This window comes from Heteronotia binoei, chromosome 6 (genome assembly GCF_032191835.1).
Source record: "Heteronotia binoei isolate CCM8104 ecotype False Entrance Well chromosome 6, APGP_CSIRO_Hbin_v1, whole genome shotgun sequence".
NCBI classification, from domain to species: Eukaryota; Metazoa; Chordata; class Lepidosauria; order Squamata; family Gekkonidae; genus Heteronotia; species Heteronotia binoei.
Window position 1 is genome coordinate 74790646 of NC_083228.1, and position 18076 is coordinate 74808721.

The window sequence follows — 18076 nt, forward strand, 5'->3', positions numbered from 1 at the left end:
GTCTGCACAGCCCATGGGAAGGATGATAGGGTTCTGGTAGGACTCTGGGGATCCCTTATGAGCACAAGTACTAACCAGCACTAGACTGGTTTGGGCCCAACAGCTGCATGCAAAAGGTTCTCATGTAGAGCATTTTTTAAAAGTTTAAAGTACCATTCACTTTAAACTACCTGAATTATAAAAAAATGTAGCAACAAATGGGATGCAACCTCAGAAGTGATCACGCCCAGTCGATGGCTAGGTTAAAACAATGCATGTTCTCATTCAGCACACAGATGACAGCTGGGTGGCATCCATGAAGTCCTCTTCACATTCCCCCACCGCTGAAGCTGAGCTCAGCTCCATCCAACATAAAGCTGATATTGTGTTATGTGACAGGTAGTACCTATTGTCCTCTGAGCACACAGTGCTAGTTTTAACACTTCCTTTTCTCATAGGAAGCATTAAAACAGCAACCTCCCCTTAACCATACTTGAGTGGATGCTCCTTTCTTTCAGCTCCTTGTGTGTGTTTGTGTGTGTTTGGTTGGGGGTTAAGTCCCCCACCTTTCAATTAAAGATTCCAACCTTTTATCCCCATTCTGAACTGATGAATTGGATTTCAACAGGTGTAATGGCATGCTGAAGTGAAAAAACCACCTGAAGACAAACAGGAAAATGGGCTTTTCGGGGTATTCTGGACTAGGTAGGAAGTCTGTTAGGGACTGTAGTGTATAAGACAGGTATCGCTAGGGTATTGTTCCTTGATAAAAACAGTGAATTGTAAATGATGTCAAGTTATTGTCTTTAAGTATGCCGCATCTCCAAGTTCTGATAGCTATAAGACTAGAGGAGGAAGGCATTACAGGTCACAGTTGCAAACTAAATAAACGTATGTGCTTTCTTATATATGTGCCTCCCATGTTATCCTCAGCCTATACAGTCCACTTGACACTTTGTAAGACCCAGAGAAAAGGGGTCTTGATTTGTAGCGGATATGTTCTCTGATACAGGATTAAACAATCTTTATGTATGAAGTAGAACAAACTAATAAAACAAATTCACTTTACCTCACACATGTAAAGTTAACAGTGGATTTGATGTAGCAACGTGACGGGAGGGTGTGAGTGCTGAGATGGGTCACAACTCTCCAGCCTGAAGGACTTATTATTGGCAAAGCAGTATAAAACAAAAGAAAGGTCTGGACCGGGGTTGTGACAGCTGCCTTTTAATGGAACCCCAAAATATACTGCCTGAAGCAGGCTGGCCTCTGCCTGTAGGTGATATGCAAAGAATAATTCAGTGCCATCATTGTCAGAGAGGAGAGAAATAGCTTCTCTGCTGGTCCTTCACACATGAATAACACATGCATACCAACCAGTGCCAGCACATATTTTAAACATAACGGTAGTGTTCATTTCACTGCCCAGTGTTAACCCATGGCCAGAATTATACAAATTATGCTTAAAATTCACCTTGCAAGTGCAGAAAGAATTCTCTTCTTTCACTGTGATATAACCACTCAGTCCCCCACACAGAAAATGAGACACAAGGACATGAATTATCAGAAAAAGGCATTATATTTGGGCTTACACCAGATTTCAAACTGATTTTGGTTTCAAGCAATTGAAATTAAAAGTCCATTTTATGACATTAAATGACCCAGACAATTGTAAGAAAGAGGAAAATGGGGGAAAGGAAACACACTCAATTTAGAAACTAAGGCCTGTTCTCTTCCACAGGAACAATCTGGGGAATGTAAGTTTCAGATGTTTGGTTTTCCTCTTCCCCCTTGGGGTTGTTACTATCAAAAAGCTTCACTGTTTCTTTAAAAGCAAAGCTACAGTTCTTTTTCATAGTTTGTTTTGTTTTTGCAGTCTTACAGCAGCAAGTTTCATATCACCAGTAAGAAACACACATGCATGTCCTGCAATCAGACACAGACACACACGCACACTCACAGATATTATACAGTAGCCAGTTGCCACTATTGAGAGAAACACAGATACTCAATTCTCTTCAGTGGTCACTGTGAGAATCTTGCTAGACTTTTGAACTAAAAAAAGAAAAGAAAAAAAAAATACTGCGCAAGTCTTCCACCTTGATGCTGTAAGGCATCCTTTAGCAATGGACGGCATTCTGGTCTCCATTTGTTCAACAAGCATCGCTCAAACCTAAAGGCACAGCGGCCAAAAAGACAGCCCTGTTCTCTGTGTGTGTTTTGGTTTAAAAAAAAATTCTGTCATTTCAAACTAGTATGCTGGCCAGAAGTCAAAAAGCCCTACTTGCCCTTTTGCATTGCAGTGCCCCTGGTAAACGTCACAAGAAGACCACAGTACCAGGAAGGCAGTTCTTCTGCCATGAGCCTCAACTCATAGCTGCGCTCTTTAGAGGTGCCAGCTGAAGAATACATTTCCCTTGAAGCACAAGGCAATGTCTGCAGCCCCCCCCCCCCTGCACCTTCATCCAATTTTGTACAAGCTTTATGGTTCAGGCAAACACTTCTTCTGGAAGAAACTGGTCCTATATAGTTGCCAGCTTCAAGAGGAAAAAACTTTCCTATAGGTTGCTGTAACCAATAACACTCAAGAGATCACACCAAGGGATTGATCACTGCAGGGAATTCATAGTAACCCTCCCAACAGCATTAACCAAATGGACTGCCAGGGCCATTAAATGCCACTAGCTTCTGGGAAGACAGCTGGAAAGGGAACGAGGTGGAGAATACACTAGTATTCTTTGTTCTTACAAGTTCTAAATCTTTCTGATTATAAGATAAAAGTCTTGGAAACTTAAAAAACACCAGCCAACCAAATAAACCATCACCAAAATCAGCAATAGGAAAAGTTTTTTTTTCCTTTTTCCTTTTTATTAAAAAAAGATCTCACTTTTAATCCCCTACAGTAAGATGGAAGAGAGGGGAGGCAATTTAGAAAAGAAGGCCCAGAAACTTCTGCCCTCCTTCCATCCAATTAGGGTTATATTCCCACAATTAACATTTTAAGAACCGCCTTGTTTTTGGTTTAAGTAATGTTTATCCTTTTGTAGATCCTCCCTTCGAACTCTGCTGGTTTAGCTGGGGGATGTGTTGGCATGAGAGTTTGGGGAGTCCTGCTCATTTATGGTGTTCAGAAGCAGACACACCGGCTGCCGCGGGAGGTGTTGGTGGCTATGCTCTTGGTGCTGCTCATCAGAGGCACTGAAAAGCCCATCTTCCTCATCTCCATGCAGAGGGCGGCGACTGCAGCTATCACAGAAGTCCACGGGTCCATCGTCAAGGAACCCATTCAGCTCCTTGAGATCACCATCATGGTGGTCCTGGTTACAGATGCAGATTTCAATGCCTGAGTCACCTGTGAACCGTCGGTGCCTGCCAGGTGTCTTGTCCTTTGCATCAGAGAAGGCGCTGTTCTGGTCTAAGCTTTCAGAGTTGTAATCCTTAAGCAGTTCCTCCTTGCACTCTGGCTCCTTATCAGAACAGGACAACCGGTCAGCCATCTCTCCTAATCCCGCACCACTTGGCTCTCCACTTGTTTCTTTGGTGGGTGATCGCTCAACTAGTGGAGTAGAGGATTCCAGACCCCCGATGCTGGAGGATGCAGCACTGTCTAGGGTTCCATTATTGCTTCCTGCTGCGGTCAGAGAGCCTGTCTGGGCTGGCTGGAGGTTTCTCATGTCTGTTGCTGCACTGCCACTGCCAGGCGGGATGCATTGCTGATGTAAGGCACTATATGGTGGGGGAGGGGTCGGAGGTCGATTCACTACTTCCTCATAGGGAGGTAGTAAATAATTTGGCAAAAATCCTAAATGGGGAGGTAGGAAGGACAAGTTACTTCCAGGCTACTTTACTACATTAAAAACTAAAGCACTATTAGGATGTTTAACACAACACTTTGGCCTTTTGTGGTCAACTTGCTTTGAAATTACTCTAATAAAAAAATACCACCACCACAAAAACCCTTAACCCTGACTGGGTTTAGGGAAGCCATTTCTCATATTTTATAGATGGAGAAATTGAGGCAAATGCAGCAAAGAACAGCATAGCGCAAGCAGGCAGTACATAGTCCAGATGCCTCACAGGTAATCTGAAACAGGTTTGTGACTTCCCTTTTGCAATCTTTAAAAATGGGAAACTCCTAAATCTCAGACACTGGAGAATCAACTAGATATTCATCCAATTGTCTCAGGACCAGGCAAAAAGCTCATATGGAGAGAGTGGGAAGAAATGAAGACAGCTTCCCAATGCCCTACCACCCAGTTTACACCTGGAAACTGAGGTTGGAACCTACTGGGCTCCCCTCGTGAAAAGCTTTCAAAGGACTAATTAACATACATACCCTTGACCTCTTTCCTGTACCCATTTCTCCATTATTTTCCCCATACTCTCAGCCTTTTCTTCTCCCTTGCCATTATCTGGCTATGTACTTTTGTAGCCCACTACCCAACCTATCTATTTTGAATGGGTGCATTACACATGTCATCTGTAATTTTTTTCTAAGAAGAGCCTAATAAGTCTTAATATAAAATAAACAAAAATGAAGTCAGATTAGCCATCTCAGATGGCTCTGTGGTTTGGTTGTAGAGCTAACCTGGCTACTTTTATTGCTGGTTATTTGTCTTAACATAATTGTTTACATTTGGATTGTTGTGCATCACCTTGAACATGTCTTCTGGAGAGCCAGCAAATAAATTTCTGAAATAAATATAGAGTGTGCATGCTCTGCATGCCAAAAGTCCCTGGCTGAACCCACCACAATTCCAGTTAAAGGATCTCAGAGAGCAGCTATTGAGAAAGATTTTTCTGTGACGCACTGATTAGACAATACCAAGCTAGGTGGACCAATGGTTTTGCTTGGCAAAAGGCAGTTTCATATGTTCATATATAGTGCCCCTTTGCCACATAACTTTACTTCTTATATCTGAGGCTGATTATGTTGTATCAGCTGCAGAGGAAAAGTGTGGGAAGCAAAAACCTCTCAGCTTTGTCACTGCTGCCCAGGGTAGCGTGTGACCAAACTTTTCATAAACCGCTTCCTCTTTCTATGTCAGCTGCTAAAGCTGGAAAACAGAGCCCAGGTCGGCTATAAGATGCCTGATGTAAAACCATTTCAAGAATTTCTCTATGTAGCCAGGATATTTATCCATAAGATTTCTATCCTGGCCACATTATCAACAGAACAGAACAGAGTTAGGACAGAATTGGGTCACTCAAGGTGCCAATGATTATCACTTTGTCCTCACCAGATCACCAGATTGGTCTGCATTCATTCCTACTACCTTCTCTGGGAAGCCCTATTAGTGGTTTTACCCAAAGTGGTAATGAGCTTTACTCTTTAAAAGCCAGCCTGCTCCTTGCATGCAGTACATACGGAAATAAAATGGCAGGGTGGAGTAGTTATGAGCTTCGCGATAGGCAATCAGGTTAATTTCGTGCTGCCTCTGCTGTGCTTGGAGTCTGTGTTTGGCGCGTCGATGATGGCAGACACAACAGCAGCTCAGTATAATGATGATCGTCCACACTAGCCAGAACCCTGTGGAGAAAGTGAGAAAAGAAAATGCTGTTTTAGAGAGGCAGTGAAGGGACCAAAGGTGGCAATGTAAGTAAAGGCATTAGGAACTGGGGAGGGGGGATGTTGTTTTAAGGTAGGGGTGGCCAAGCTGTGGCTCTTTCATACATATTGTGTGCTCTCGAAGTCCCCATCACCCTGTTGACCAGCTTGGAGAGGCCATTTCTCTCTTTAAATCACTTCTCCAAGCCAAGTCAGTTGGCAGTTTGGAGAATGCATCAAAGATGCTTTCTTTTCACCTCTCCCTCCCCATCTATTTCCCTCACTTCTTTCCTTCCTTCCTGCTCTCCAACATCTGATGTTCATTCTATGTGGCTCTTACATTAAGCAAGTTTGGCCACCATGACTGACAAAAAGCCATGAACAATTTGGACAGCACACATTACCTCCAGAACGCTATGGCCAGTGTTCCCTCTAAGGTGAGTTAGTGTGAGCTAGCCCACAGTTTTTTAGCCTCCAGCTCACACATTTTTGTCTTAGCTCAGGAAGGATGGCCCCAGAGCAAACTAATGTCTGCAGTAGCTCACAACTTTAATGCCAGTAGCTCACAAAGCAGAACTTTTGCTCACAAGACTCCACAGCTTAGAGAGAACATTGACTATGGCATGCTCAAAACTGAAAACTGTGGCACTCTCGTTGTGTCCACCACTACTCCATGTTTGATCCTCCAACAGACAAGCAAAAGAGGATTTAACTGACATGCCAAAAAGGATGCTGTTTCCATTAGCTGTTAAATTTAGTCCATTTCATCCTTCTGTTTTACAGATTAAACCCAGATATAGAAGAGGAGAGAGAGAGCTACAAAATATAGAATAACCAAATTGAAACCATTTAGTAATTGTACAAGTACAGCTACAAACTTTAACATTTTACCGCATTTCTAGAAGTAGCTCAAGCAAAAATAATTCATAGGAAGGAGCTTCTCTAACTATGAAGTCAGCCACACAGATGGTATTTTGAACAAGAGAGTATTCACTGCCAGTCCTGTCATGAATCCATCTACTCTGGGATATGAAGGGAGACCATTTTTTAGAATGTAGATCCAAGAGATGTAACCCCAGTAAAGCTGATGACTGCAGCAGTTCAAGAATGAAGGCATGAAGTTGCTTTCATGATGAAGAGGATGTGCAACTCTATGTAGAAATGCAGAATTAAGACAACAATTCCCAGCTAGCACATAGTGCCAACCACTGGCAGACTACAGACCGAATCCTGCCAGGGGAAGGCTGCCAGCAGGCATCAGGAAGGGTACTCCAGCAATTGCCATCATTTGAACTTGACCAGCTGCAGCATCACTTTCAAGTCAACCATTCCAGCTGGACTGAGAAGCAGTTTACTATGGATGGGAAAGAAAAGGGGAAATAGATAGGATTACAAGTGTAGTTACTGGGCAACTATGCAAGTGTCCTCCACTGCTTTGATTTACAAGCAATAGTAGACACTTGCACAGCTGCAAAACATCCACACACTTATCTCCATCTATTTTCTCCTTCCCTTCTGTCCACAGTTAACCATTTTACAGCACAGAAAACTTAAAACTACCTAGCAAGCTCCCTCCTAATCCATTAGAGTAAGGAAAGGCAACCAACAACACTCTCCATAAGTAGTACCCACAGAGGATGTGAGATGCAGTAGTAACCCACTGACCTACTGCTTGGTACTAGATTGCCTTGCTTACCAGGAAGTAGATCAATATCTTTCATAAAAAGGAGAGAAGAAGGGGTGACAACCAGTTGTCAAGATAAAAGAGCCTGCTAGAAACTAACCCATTCCTACAAAAAGCACTAAGTGCTTTCTTGAGGCCATCATGCTCCCTCAATCCTGACAGCTCTTACAGTTGTGGTAAATGCAATGTAGACAGAAATGGTTAGGAATCAATAAGCAGAACAATCTTCACTCCATAATCTCAAAAACAAAAATGGAGTTTTCCAGGAGTTTTCCTGATTACTATGCTTAAATAACTCAGTTTTGTATGTATTTATTTTGCAGTTTACTCTGTTTCCATGATGTGGGTTTCCAGTAAATTTAGAAGATTTGGATAACTGGAAAAGATGGCTGGAGAGACATGAAGATCGGGAAGGCATGCCAGAAGAAGCTTGGCAGGGTGTTAAAACTATTTTTAAACACCTTACTGTTTGGAGATTTCACAAAACACTGCCAATGACCAAACATTCGCAGCTCTCTCTCTGAAGTCCTAACAGACTATAAAGTGGTGTTGTTGTTTTTAAGATAAAGGTGATGTTGACAGCTGAATTCTGTGCTTGCATGGCAATGCAGTGCTCCAGATGCTTATGGAAACACACAGCCAAATGTTGTCTTCACTGCCACCCACAGTGAGCTCTTTCTACCAGCAACAGAGAAGTACAGGTACATTAATCAGAATACTGTCTCCAAGTCCTCATTCACATGTAATATTCTGGCCAGATGGTCCATGTAAAAACTCAAGACTGCTGAAATAATCTAGAGCAACTCCCCCATTCCAAAAAGGTGAAATACAAGGAGGATACATTTTCATGTTTCCCTAGTGGCAAGGATCCAAGTGAAGAGCTCATGGAGGGAAGTACTTTTTATCCTGTGCAAAATGAGAAAACATGTTTTCCCCTTCACTGTTCAAGAGTACGAACAGAATAGTCTGCCCTAGAGTTCACAGAAAACTTGGGAAGATGCCATTATTTTATTGGCAGGAAAACTCACTAGATACAAGCCAAAATGCACAGCAAATAATTTCTCTGCCTGCTTGAGAAGCAATGCTAGGCAATGGCTCTGGTGTCTATTTGGCCTAAAAGAGGGTGAAGTGGGTCCAGTTTCAGTTATTAGCATAGAAGTAAATATAACATAGTTTCTGGTTCATATCTCCCATGTTAGTTTGCTGTGCTGCAAAAGTTTTTTTAGATAGAGGCAGCATTAAAATATCAAAATAAACTCACTCACTAAAAGGCCTGGTTGAAGACAATTTTGCCAGTCTCAGACAACCCATACTTTCCCTCAGCAAGCATCACATGAAAACACAGAGAGATCCTTTTTGAACACTGCCAAAGCCTAAATTAACTCTAACCATACAGATCAATGAGAACCACTGAATCAGGCACCAATACTGGGTAACCACACCTTCCTCAAGTAGAAAAAAATGATAAGTATTTCAACAGAGAAAGTGCAGAAACCTGCAAACTGAAACCACATGGCTGGCAGCACTGACTCCATGAGAAAGTCCCATGGTTATTTTGGTATTGATTTTATTGTATTTTTAAGGTGTTCTGAGGAGAAGGGCATATCCTTAATACATAATGTGATCACAGCTTTAACACACAGCTGTGCTATTCAGCAAGGTGGAGCCACGATATGGAAAACCAGCTTCTGCATGGCTGCGGCTTATATCTTTAAACAGACATAAACTTTGTTGTCTCTCAAAATTCAGTTTGCAGTCAGAAGTTCAGGATCATCACAGCACCCATTAGATACTTGCTCAGAACAAAATGTGCACTTTGAAAACATGGGGTGTTTTCGCACTGACCTTAATCAGCAGCGACGCCCCTCTTCACCGCGCAGGATCGGCGTGGATTTTGCACTAATTGCCGCGGAGCACCCGGAAGAGCCGGAAAGTCCCGCGGCTTTTGCGGTGCAAATGTAAACTGGTTTTTGGCGGTTTCCGTTTGCGCCGCAAAAGCCGCGGGACTTTCCAGCTCTTCCGGGTGCTCCACGGCGATTAGAGTGAAATCTGCGCCGATCCTGCGCGGTGAAGAGGGGCGTCGCTGCTGATTAAGGTCAGTGCAAAAACAGCCATGGTAAAGTGACCAAATGCTTACAAGGGTGGCTTGGGAACTGCCTAGAGCAGTACAGGTTTTTAAGGCTCCACTTTCTCTGTGCCTTCCAGTTCTCCAAATAATTTCTAATAGTGGAGGTGGAGTGAACAGTTTGCATCACAGGCAGGTGCATTGCAATGGGGAAAAGAGGCAGTGATGGATGATTTATTTGGTTTTACTTTTCCTGCACCTTTCTAAAGAAAGAAAGAAGGAAGAGAAAACAGAAATAATGCTCAAGATAAACTTTAGCATGAACTTTACCCTTCTGCCTGCACTCTGTCCAATGCCCACCTTTTCTCAGAGGAGTAGTATCTGGTTTTATACCCTGCTCTTCACTACCCAAAGGAGTCTCAGAGCAACTCACAATTACCTTCCCTTCCTCTCCCCACAACAGGCACCCTGTGAGGTAGATGAGGCTGAGAGAGCTCTGAGAGAACTATGACAGGCCCAAGGTCACCCAATGGGCTGCATGTGGAAGAGCGGGGAATCAAACCTGGTTCTACAGATTAGAGTCCACCGCTCTTAACCACTATACCAAGCTGGCTTTCACTAAGAAACAACTGCATCAGCAAACATGGGGAAATATTCTTACGTGGCTATTAGCCACTGTGTGTGTGTGTGTAGGCCACTGTGTGATGCAGAGTGTTGGATTGGACGGGCCATTGGCCTGATCCAACATGGCTTCTCTTATGTTCTTATGTAAACATACATTTGTAACAGGGAATCACAGAAGCTAATGGTCCAGCAGTTTGGAAGGAGGAAGAGAGCATAGGGTTGAGTGTGGATCAACTGCTATATGAAGAAGAATCCACGCCCCCTCCCCCCCCAAAATTGACTAACTCATCAGGTTCAGCATACTGACTGCTGCCATAACATGTAACAAGAGGAAGCCAAAGCACAGCCATTTTTTTTCTTATATAGCTTTTTCCTAAGAAGATACTTCCAGTGGATGTGCACCTTTTGGAAACGGATGCAGACCAAGTTGGAAAGCAAAATCACATGGCATTTCAAGACCTGAACAGGCAACAAGTTCATTTTTTATTACCCCCATTTCAGACTAAATGATTAAAACAGCAATACTGAATGGAATTCCTATTCCATGCCAAAAGAGGCAAGATCAGGAAGAAAACCATATACAAAGAATGATCTCAAAAGCTCTCAATACTAAAGTATGCAATGGCAAAGAAATGCTTTTCTTGTTTACAAGAACCAGCATGGCTGCTGGAAAGGAATGTCTTTCCTCACCAATCTTTTGGAGCTCTGTGACAAACTGAACAAACACATAGATAATGATGACCTGACAGACATCATATACATGGACTTTCAAAAGGCTTTTGCCAAGGTACCTAAGCAGTCATGGGTTAAGAGGATAGGTCCCTTTCTGGATTAAAAATTAATTAAATGGCAGCAGAATAGGAATAGACAGTTGTGTAATGGACGGAAGTAAGCATTGGGGTCCCACAGTGATCGGTATTGGGGCTGGTTATTTAATCTGTTCATAAATAATCTGGTACTAGAGGAAAGCAACAAAATGCCCAGTTTATTATATTTCATCTTTTATTCCACTCTCCCTGCAAGCAGGCTCAGGGAAGTTCACAACAATATACAGCAGTAGAAGCAGGGGTGTAGCTTCGATTGCTGGCCAACCAGAAGCCATTATCTGCTGCTCCCTGACCTCTCGCTCTTAGAATTAATTCTAATTCACTATTCTAAAATAAACTAGACTTGAAATATGCTGCCTAAGGCCTTTAAAGGTAATCAAAAACAAAAGAAAGCCAAGGGAACTCCCTTGTTAACAGTTTTTTGCCTCGCCTGAAGTAGCTAGCACTTCCTTGGCTCCTTCGGGCCATGGAGGTACAAACACTGATGACTCTTTCTTAACAATATTTCTACTAGAAACACGGGGAAATCGACGTCAATAGTAAAGACAAGATATGATGGATATGGTAATTCCCTTAGCCACGGCTTTTGGGGTAGAAAAGGTCCAGCAGGAACTCATTTGCATATTAGGCCACACCCCCTGACACCACCTTTGTTACACATAGTTTTTTTTGTGGGAAAAGCCCAACAGGAAATCATTTGCATATTAGGCCACACCCCCGACACCAAGCAGAAGCAGCCATAAAGAATGTTGCCTCCCTGGAAAAAACATTTGGAACTACCTCTCAAGATGGCTGGTCTAGAGAAAAGAATTATGATGCTGAAGTCTCGTATAAGAGATAAAAACTTGAAATTCCATGGTTTTTCACCAAATGCTGAAGCAACAACTGATATTTCTATTTTTATGGTGTCTTGGTTGGCCACTTCAGTAAAACTAGAGGAGGGAGTGACACCTCTTACTCTGAGAGCTTATCGCACTGGTGAAACAGCAAACACTTCCAAGGTTACCTTTTCTAGCAGAGATATAGCGGTAGAGTTTGTTGATTATTGGACTAGGAGGAAAATTTTGATGGAATCATGTCAGCAGAATGGCATGGATTTTCAAGGAAGCAAAATACTTGCATTCCTGGACCTCAGTTTAGAAGACTGAAGAAGACTGCAGATTTATACTCTGCCCTTCTCTCTGAATCAGAGACTCAGAGCGGCTTACAATCTCCTATATTTTCTCCCCCCACAACAGACACCCTGCGAGGTGGGTGGGGCTGAGAGGGCTCTCACAGCAGCTGTCCTTTCAAGGACAACTTGTGTGATAGCTATGGCTAACTCAAGACCATTCCAGAAGGTGCAAGTGGAGGAGTGGGGAATCAAACCTGGTTCTCCCAAGTAAGAGTTCGCACACTTAACCACTACACCAAACTGGCTTTAGAAATGCTCATGATTTGAAGAGACTTAAAATCCACCATATCTAAATGGTAGGCTGCTGGTATAAAATACTGCTCGTTGTGGTCTAGCAAGTTCAATATACTGCATATGACCATGCTCTGGATGCACTGGGCTTGCCTTTACAGCAAGTGGAAACTAAAGCTGTAAAAGATAGACTCAATCACCGTTGACTCCAGTCAAAAGCAATAAACTTCATGTTTCTGAAAAATCAGAAGATCGTGAAATAGGATTAGATGTACTGTAAATTTTAAAGACGTCTTATTGTAGATAGTAAGTTGTATACTTATTAGTTTAGAAATACATATAGCCTAAAGAGTCTAAAGGCTGCAGACAGGTATGTGATCCCATACTGTAGGTCCACAGGCGGGACAGAAGTTTCTTCCCCAGTCCACAGTTCTGAACACCCCTAGACTTACTCAGTACCAGCTATGTATGGCTGTGCTCACTGTGCTGGATTCCTCGTCTGATGAGGTGTGCTTAAGAAAGCACACAAAAACTTACGTTCTAAATAAAAATTGGTTGGTCTTAAAGGTACAACTTGACTCTGAGTTTCTAATGTATATTGTATCTGTTAATCAACTGTATTCTCATATCAAAACAAGAAGATAGAAGACTTCAAGAATTTAAGAACTTGGTAAACTAATTACTGTTGTTTGTTTTAAAGCATAATTAATGATCGTTTGAGAAGGGGAAAAAAAGACCATAGTTTAAATATAGGACAATATATAATATGTTGATTTTGAGGAATAGAACAGTTAACATCTAGTAATCATCAAAAGTAAAAAGATATAGGTTATTTAGATACTTCTAGAGGAGTTGTAATAATTTTCTTTAAATATTATTTGAAGTTACATACATACAATGTAGGCTGTTTCTTTTGTTATATATGATAATTTAATCAGCTGTATGTGGTTCTTCAATGAAAACTTAGATTGTAAAAACAAACAAACAGTAGAAGCACAGCAATCTAATAATTAAAACACAATACAAATTAGAACAGGTAGTGCTGTCAGTTAAAGTGTGATAGTTCCAAAGGCTAAAGTTGCTGGGTCACTGAAGATTTTCTTCATCTGGGCCACACAGACAGGGAAAACTTTAGAAAGGAAGGCCAACATAATTTGGATGCCTGCTGCCTCATCCAAAGGCCTGGCAGAACATTTTACAGGCCCTGCAGAATGGTAGAACATTCCGTGGGGCCCTGATCTCAAGCAGGAATATGTTGCACCAGGCCAGGGCCAGGGAAGTAAAAGCCCTGGACATAGTCAAGGCTAAACAGACATCCTTTGAGCTGATAACACTAAATTATTCAGGACTGCGAAAACCAAGATCAACTGAAGAGCTCCAGGAGGATCTCTACAAATTGGGCGAGTAACTACGTGCCAATTGAAGTCCAGTGTAGATAAAATGTAAGGTTGAGAAGTCATACTCATTTGATGTGAGGGCTGGATCTGACATAAATGTGAATTTGTTGAGCCAGGCCATGTGTGCCATAAAACAATGCCAGATACTGGAGATATAAACTTTATAAAGGACAGCAGCTGGTAACATGGGGGACTACAACTATGCAGGTGACAGTGGCATCAGCCACAACATTGGCATGCATCACATGCCACTTCTGACACAACCATCTGCCCTGTACTCAAAGCAAGGGTATGTCCTGGAGTCAATGGGGATGGAACAGTAGATTCTGCAGAGACAAGACAGTGTGGCAAGGAAAGGAAAAGGAACAGACATGGTATACCGCCTTCTCCCGCCTACCTATGTAAAATCTAATGTGGTAGCAATGTTCTGCACTGTGCCACTTCAGGCTGCATACAGGAAGTGTTATTTTTAATGCTTGCTGGGGAGGGGGCGGAACCCAGCCTCTCTACACATAGTAAACTAGAATATCAAGAAAAGAGGCAGTACTAAACCTGTGCAGAGCTCCAAGATTCCTCCCCTTCCTAATGAAAATCGATGCTCACTTCAATCTTTAACTGATTCTTAAGGTTCAGAAATGTCCACTTGTGTGAAATGTAGCAGCCTGTTTGTTATCAGGGCCTGACATTCAGGACCACATGACACTGGTTCTGGAGTTTCTTCATTGGTTATCTATTGGTTTTGAGGTCCAACTTAAGGTGCTGGTGCTTACCTTTAAAGCTCTTCATGACAAGGAGCCCACAGATTGGAACAAATATCTTTGAATATAAACCTACTCAGCAACTGTACCCTTTGCTACAGGGTCACATGTAGCCCCTTCACTCTTGAGAATGCACACCCCTATGACCCAGGCCTTTTTCTGTTGCTGCCCCACTGCTGTGAAGCAGCCTTCCAGAAGGAGTGAAGCAGAAACCTATCCACAGAGTTTTCCAGCAAGGCTGTGCAATAGATCTCTTTAAGAGAGCTTATGGAGCACTTTGAAGGATGACTTATGTGTTTTAATAATTTTAATATAAATATTTGCATATTATTTATTGTTGCTACCACCTTGGGACCTAGACTGGACTGGAGGGAAGGCAGGGCATATAATGCATTTAGTAAAAATACTAAAAACCACACAGGTACCATAAAATTCAAAGCCACAAAAATACTTTTGTTCTTAGTAAAAACACCTCTGTCTTACTCTTAAGACTTTTGCCCCCACTGTGATGTGAAATTTTCAGGTGAAAAATGACCCTTTTCACCTCAAAAGGAAGAATGTGCTCCTTTGGGCAACTAAGACCTTTGAAGACAATGGAAGCTCCTGACTTTCCTACATTGATTGTTTAGGGCTAGCATAAAAAAAAAAAATTTTCCTGGGCCTTCCTATCTCCTTGTTTTCAGTCCTGCAAAATCCCAAAATAATACTACAGGTGAATAATATTTGAGCTTCTTCATCTGTTATCCCAGCTAATTAGGAATCTCATACCGAAAGTGATGACACCATGGTTCTAAACAGCCAGATTTGGCTGCATTATGAAGCACTAAGGGCTGTTGTAGCCTGGATTTGCCCTGCCTGAGAACAAGTGGGAAGGGAATAAGCAAGAAAATGTCTCCATTGTTCATGCAGTGTTATGCTACACTAAAACTTTCATGGTCTCCCATGGGTATGAACTGAAACTTTTGCTCAGATGCAGTTCTAATCACATGCAGTTACATGTGACTAGGCAGAACATGGTTGGAGATATGAATCCCACTGAAAACAATGCAGTGCAGATCATGGTATCCACATTCAGATGTTCATTCTACCAATTTCCTGCTCTAAGCATCTTCACAGGATTGATGGAGATAGCCCGCCTAAACAGGATAGTAAAGTACACAGTAGGACATAAGGGAAATGTTCCTTCTGGAAACCACAGCCCAGGCAATTTAAGACTTTAAAAATCAAAACCATCACTCTGAGTTGTACTCAGAAATCAACTGTTAAAAACAGTGTAGCTTTTTCAGTACAGATGCATTGTGTTCTCTTGGGTTAGTCCTGTTTAGGAGTTTCTGCATTCTGGAGTCTCTATAACCTCTGAGCAGTCTGAAACGCCAACCCCAAATAGAGCATGTAGGGATTTCCAAAGTATGAATGATAGAGGTCAGGCCTTTATCTTTCAGGAAAGGGCACAATATGTGTACTACTCCTTGTCACAGCAACATCCTACAAATCAGGCAGCAATACTGGATTAAGAAGCACCACCAAACTGGAATCTGCCACTTTATGGGGTTGCACAACTCTACCAAGAAGAGGCTGTCCAGCTACTGCAGTGTCAACAGACCAGCCAACCATGTATATATAATTTTTACCTCAGTTGAGGTTTAGTTTCCTAGTCCTCATCCAGTCTATTACCAACTTCAGACACCTGTTCAGGGACTCCACTGTCTTACCATGGTCCAAGTAGAAAGACAGCTATAGCTAGGTTTCACCAGCATATTGATCACAGTTAACTCTAAAAGCTTCTGTGACCTCTCCCAGCAGCTTCATGTATTTATTAAATAACATGGGAGACACAATGGAACTTCACAGCACCCCAAAGGATAACTTTCACAGAATGGAGTGGATCTGCACATAGTAAACCTGATAACTGGTGCAGAAAAGCTCTGTGGCTGATACTAACTGAAGACTATTGAGCTCTCAGAAGATTCAACAGAAACACTCTTCCCTGTTCATTCCCCAACAAAAGTAATCTGCTAGCGCAAGCAAAGAAGTTTATTTTGGTACGTAATGTAAACCTGAAGCCAGATTTCTACATTTAATTTCAATATATTTCATGTGCCTGGAGCTGAATCACCACATCTAGCTTAGCATTAAGAAAAAAACCATACAGTCTCAAACTCAAATGGCTGTGATTTTAGATTACAAGAAGAATATTTTTTTGCAAGACTTACACCAGAGTTCATAATAATAATTGCAGCACTGAGACTGTCCACAGCAATGGCCCGTTTCACAGATATAACTCTGATTGTTGATTCCTATGCAGGTTTCTTTGTCCTATAATATAAAAGAGAAATAGGTTAGCAACACTATTTTAAAAAGTGAGGATGACCTGGGAACCTTAAATACACAATAAACCTCTAGTTGCTTGCAGACGATGTATTAAATCAGAGCATAAATACTTGCTCATGGTCATAAATAGCCTATGGTCCCACTTGAAAAGTACTTTATGCTTATTTTCAAGACTGGCCCAGAGTTAGAAAGCCTGAACATCTCATTTAGCCTTGAATTCCCTGATGACATCACATGGTATGATATCACCTTTAAGTATTCATTATGTCAACCAAAAATACCATCTAGCAAAAATAGGTTTAGGGTTTGTTCCAGACATACTGTCAGCATTTAGAAACTGATGCTTATTAGGGCATCATCACAATTATGTTCTCAGAATTCTCCCACAACTACTAGTGTTAGGAATATAATCAATAGTGTGAGCTTGCTCACATAACAGACAAAATGATTGGGTATTTGCATTGCTGCAAATGGATATGCAAATACATACAGATCAGGAGACAGATGTTTGTGTCTTCAATATCTTGAAATACCATTCCACTATACATCTCCACTATTTCATTTTGTTATGGCTTTTTGGCTCCTAGTATTAGTATTGATAGAATTAAAGAACATGATAATTAAAGTAAGTCTCATTTAAATCAAAGTAATATTTGCTGCCACATAAGCCTACTCCAAAGTGATTCTTGCCTAATTAGCAGTATATTTTAAAATAAAACAAGCTTTCAATAAAGTGTCTTCCTGGAATATTCCTGTATTCCAGGACAGAAGCCAGATCAGCTCTACTTTATCATCATGTAATCCTCCCTGAAGGCCAGCACTTTGGACAGCTAAAAGATGGAAAACAACTATGGCATGAGGTCACCCAGTGGTAAATTATACCTTGCCACCCCCACCCAGGGCGGAATTCAGGGATAAGTCAACATGGCTGTTCTAGCAGTTTTTGGAGCCTTGTCTTACAGCCTTGAAAATGAAGGCACAGTTGCATTAAAGCACTGTAAGAGGCCAAACAGACCTCTAATCTAACTGAAAGTACAATACAAGAAGACCAAGACAGTGGCAGTGCTACTTCTACACAACCACTCATGCACATGATGCTTTTTGCAACAAACAACAACAAAAGCTGCAATAAAAACAGTCCCTGTTCCAAACAGCCTACAATCTAAACCATGAGTGGGAAGATATATGAACAAGGGATTTATGTGAGCAAGTGATGCTGCAGATGCTACTTCTACACAACCATTCAGAAAGTCAATTTGATGTAGTAGTTAAGAGCAGCAGACTCTGATCCTCAGAAACTGGGTTTGATTCCTCACTTCTTCACATGCAGTCAACTGGGTGACCTTGGGCTAGTCACAGTTTCTCTCAGAGCTCTCTCACCTACCTTACAAGGTGTCTATTGTGGAGACAGAAAGGGAAGGAGATTGTAAGTCACTCTGAGACTTCGAATGAAGGCCG

The 18076-nt window shown here is 41.8% G+C and overlaps 1 protein-coding gene across 2 annotated transcripts in view; it reads right to left on the bottom strand.

Moving 5' to 3' along the window:
• Positions 1-1539: 1539 nt before the first annotated feature.
• The window catches only part of WBP1L (WW domain binding protein 1 like), a 55563-nt gene continuing 39026 nt past the window's right edge, over positions 1540-18076 (bottom strand). For both annotated transcript variants that reach the window (XM_060241755.1, XM_060241756.1), the window contains exons 2-4: positions 16501-16603; positions 5348-5509; positions 1540-3781 (exon numbers count right to left, since the gene is read on the bottom strand). In XM_060241755.1, the coding sequence (XP_060097738.1) occupies positions 3051-3781; positions 5348-5509; positions 16501-16603 (996 nt within the window). In that variant the 3' untranslated portion in view covers positions 1540-3050. The remainder of the gene's footprint in view (positions 3782-5347; positions 5510-16500; positions 16604-18076) is intronic.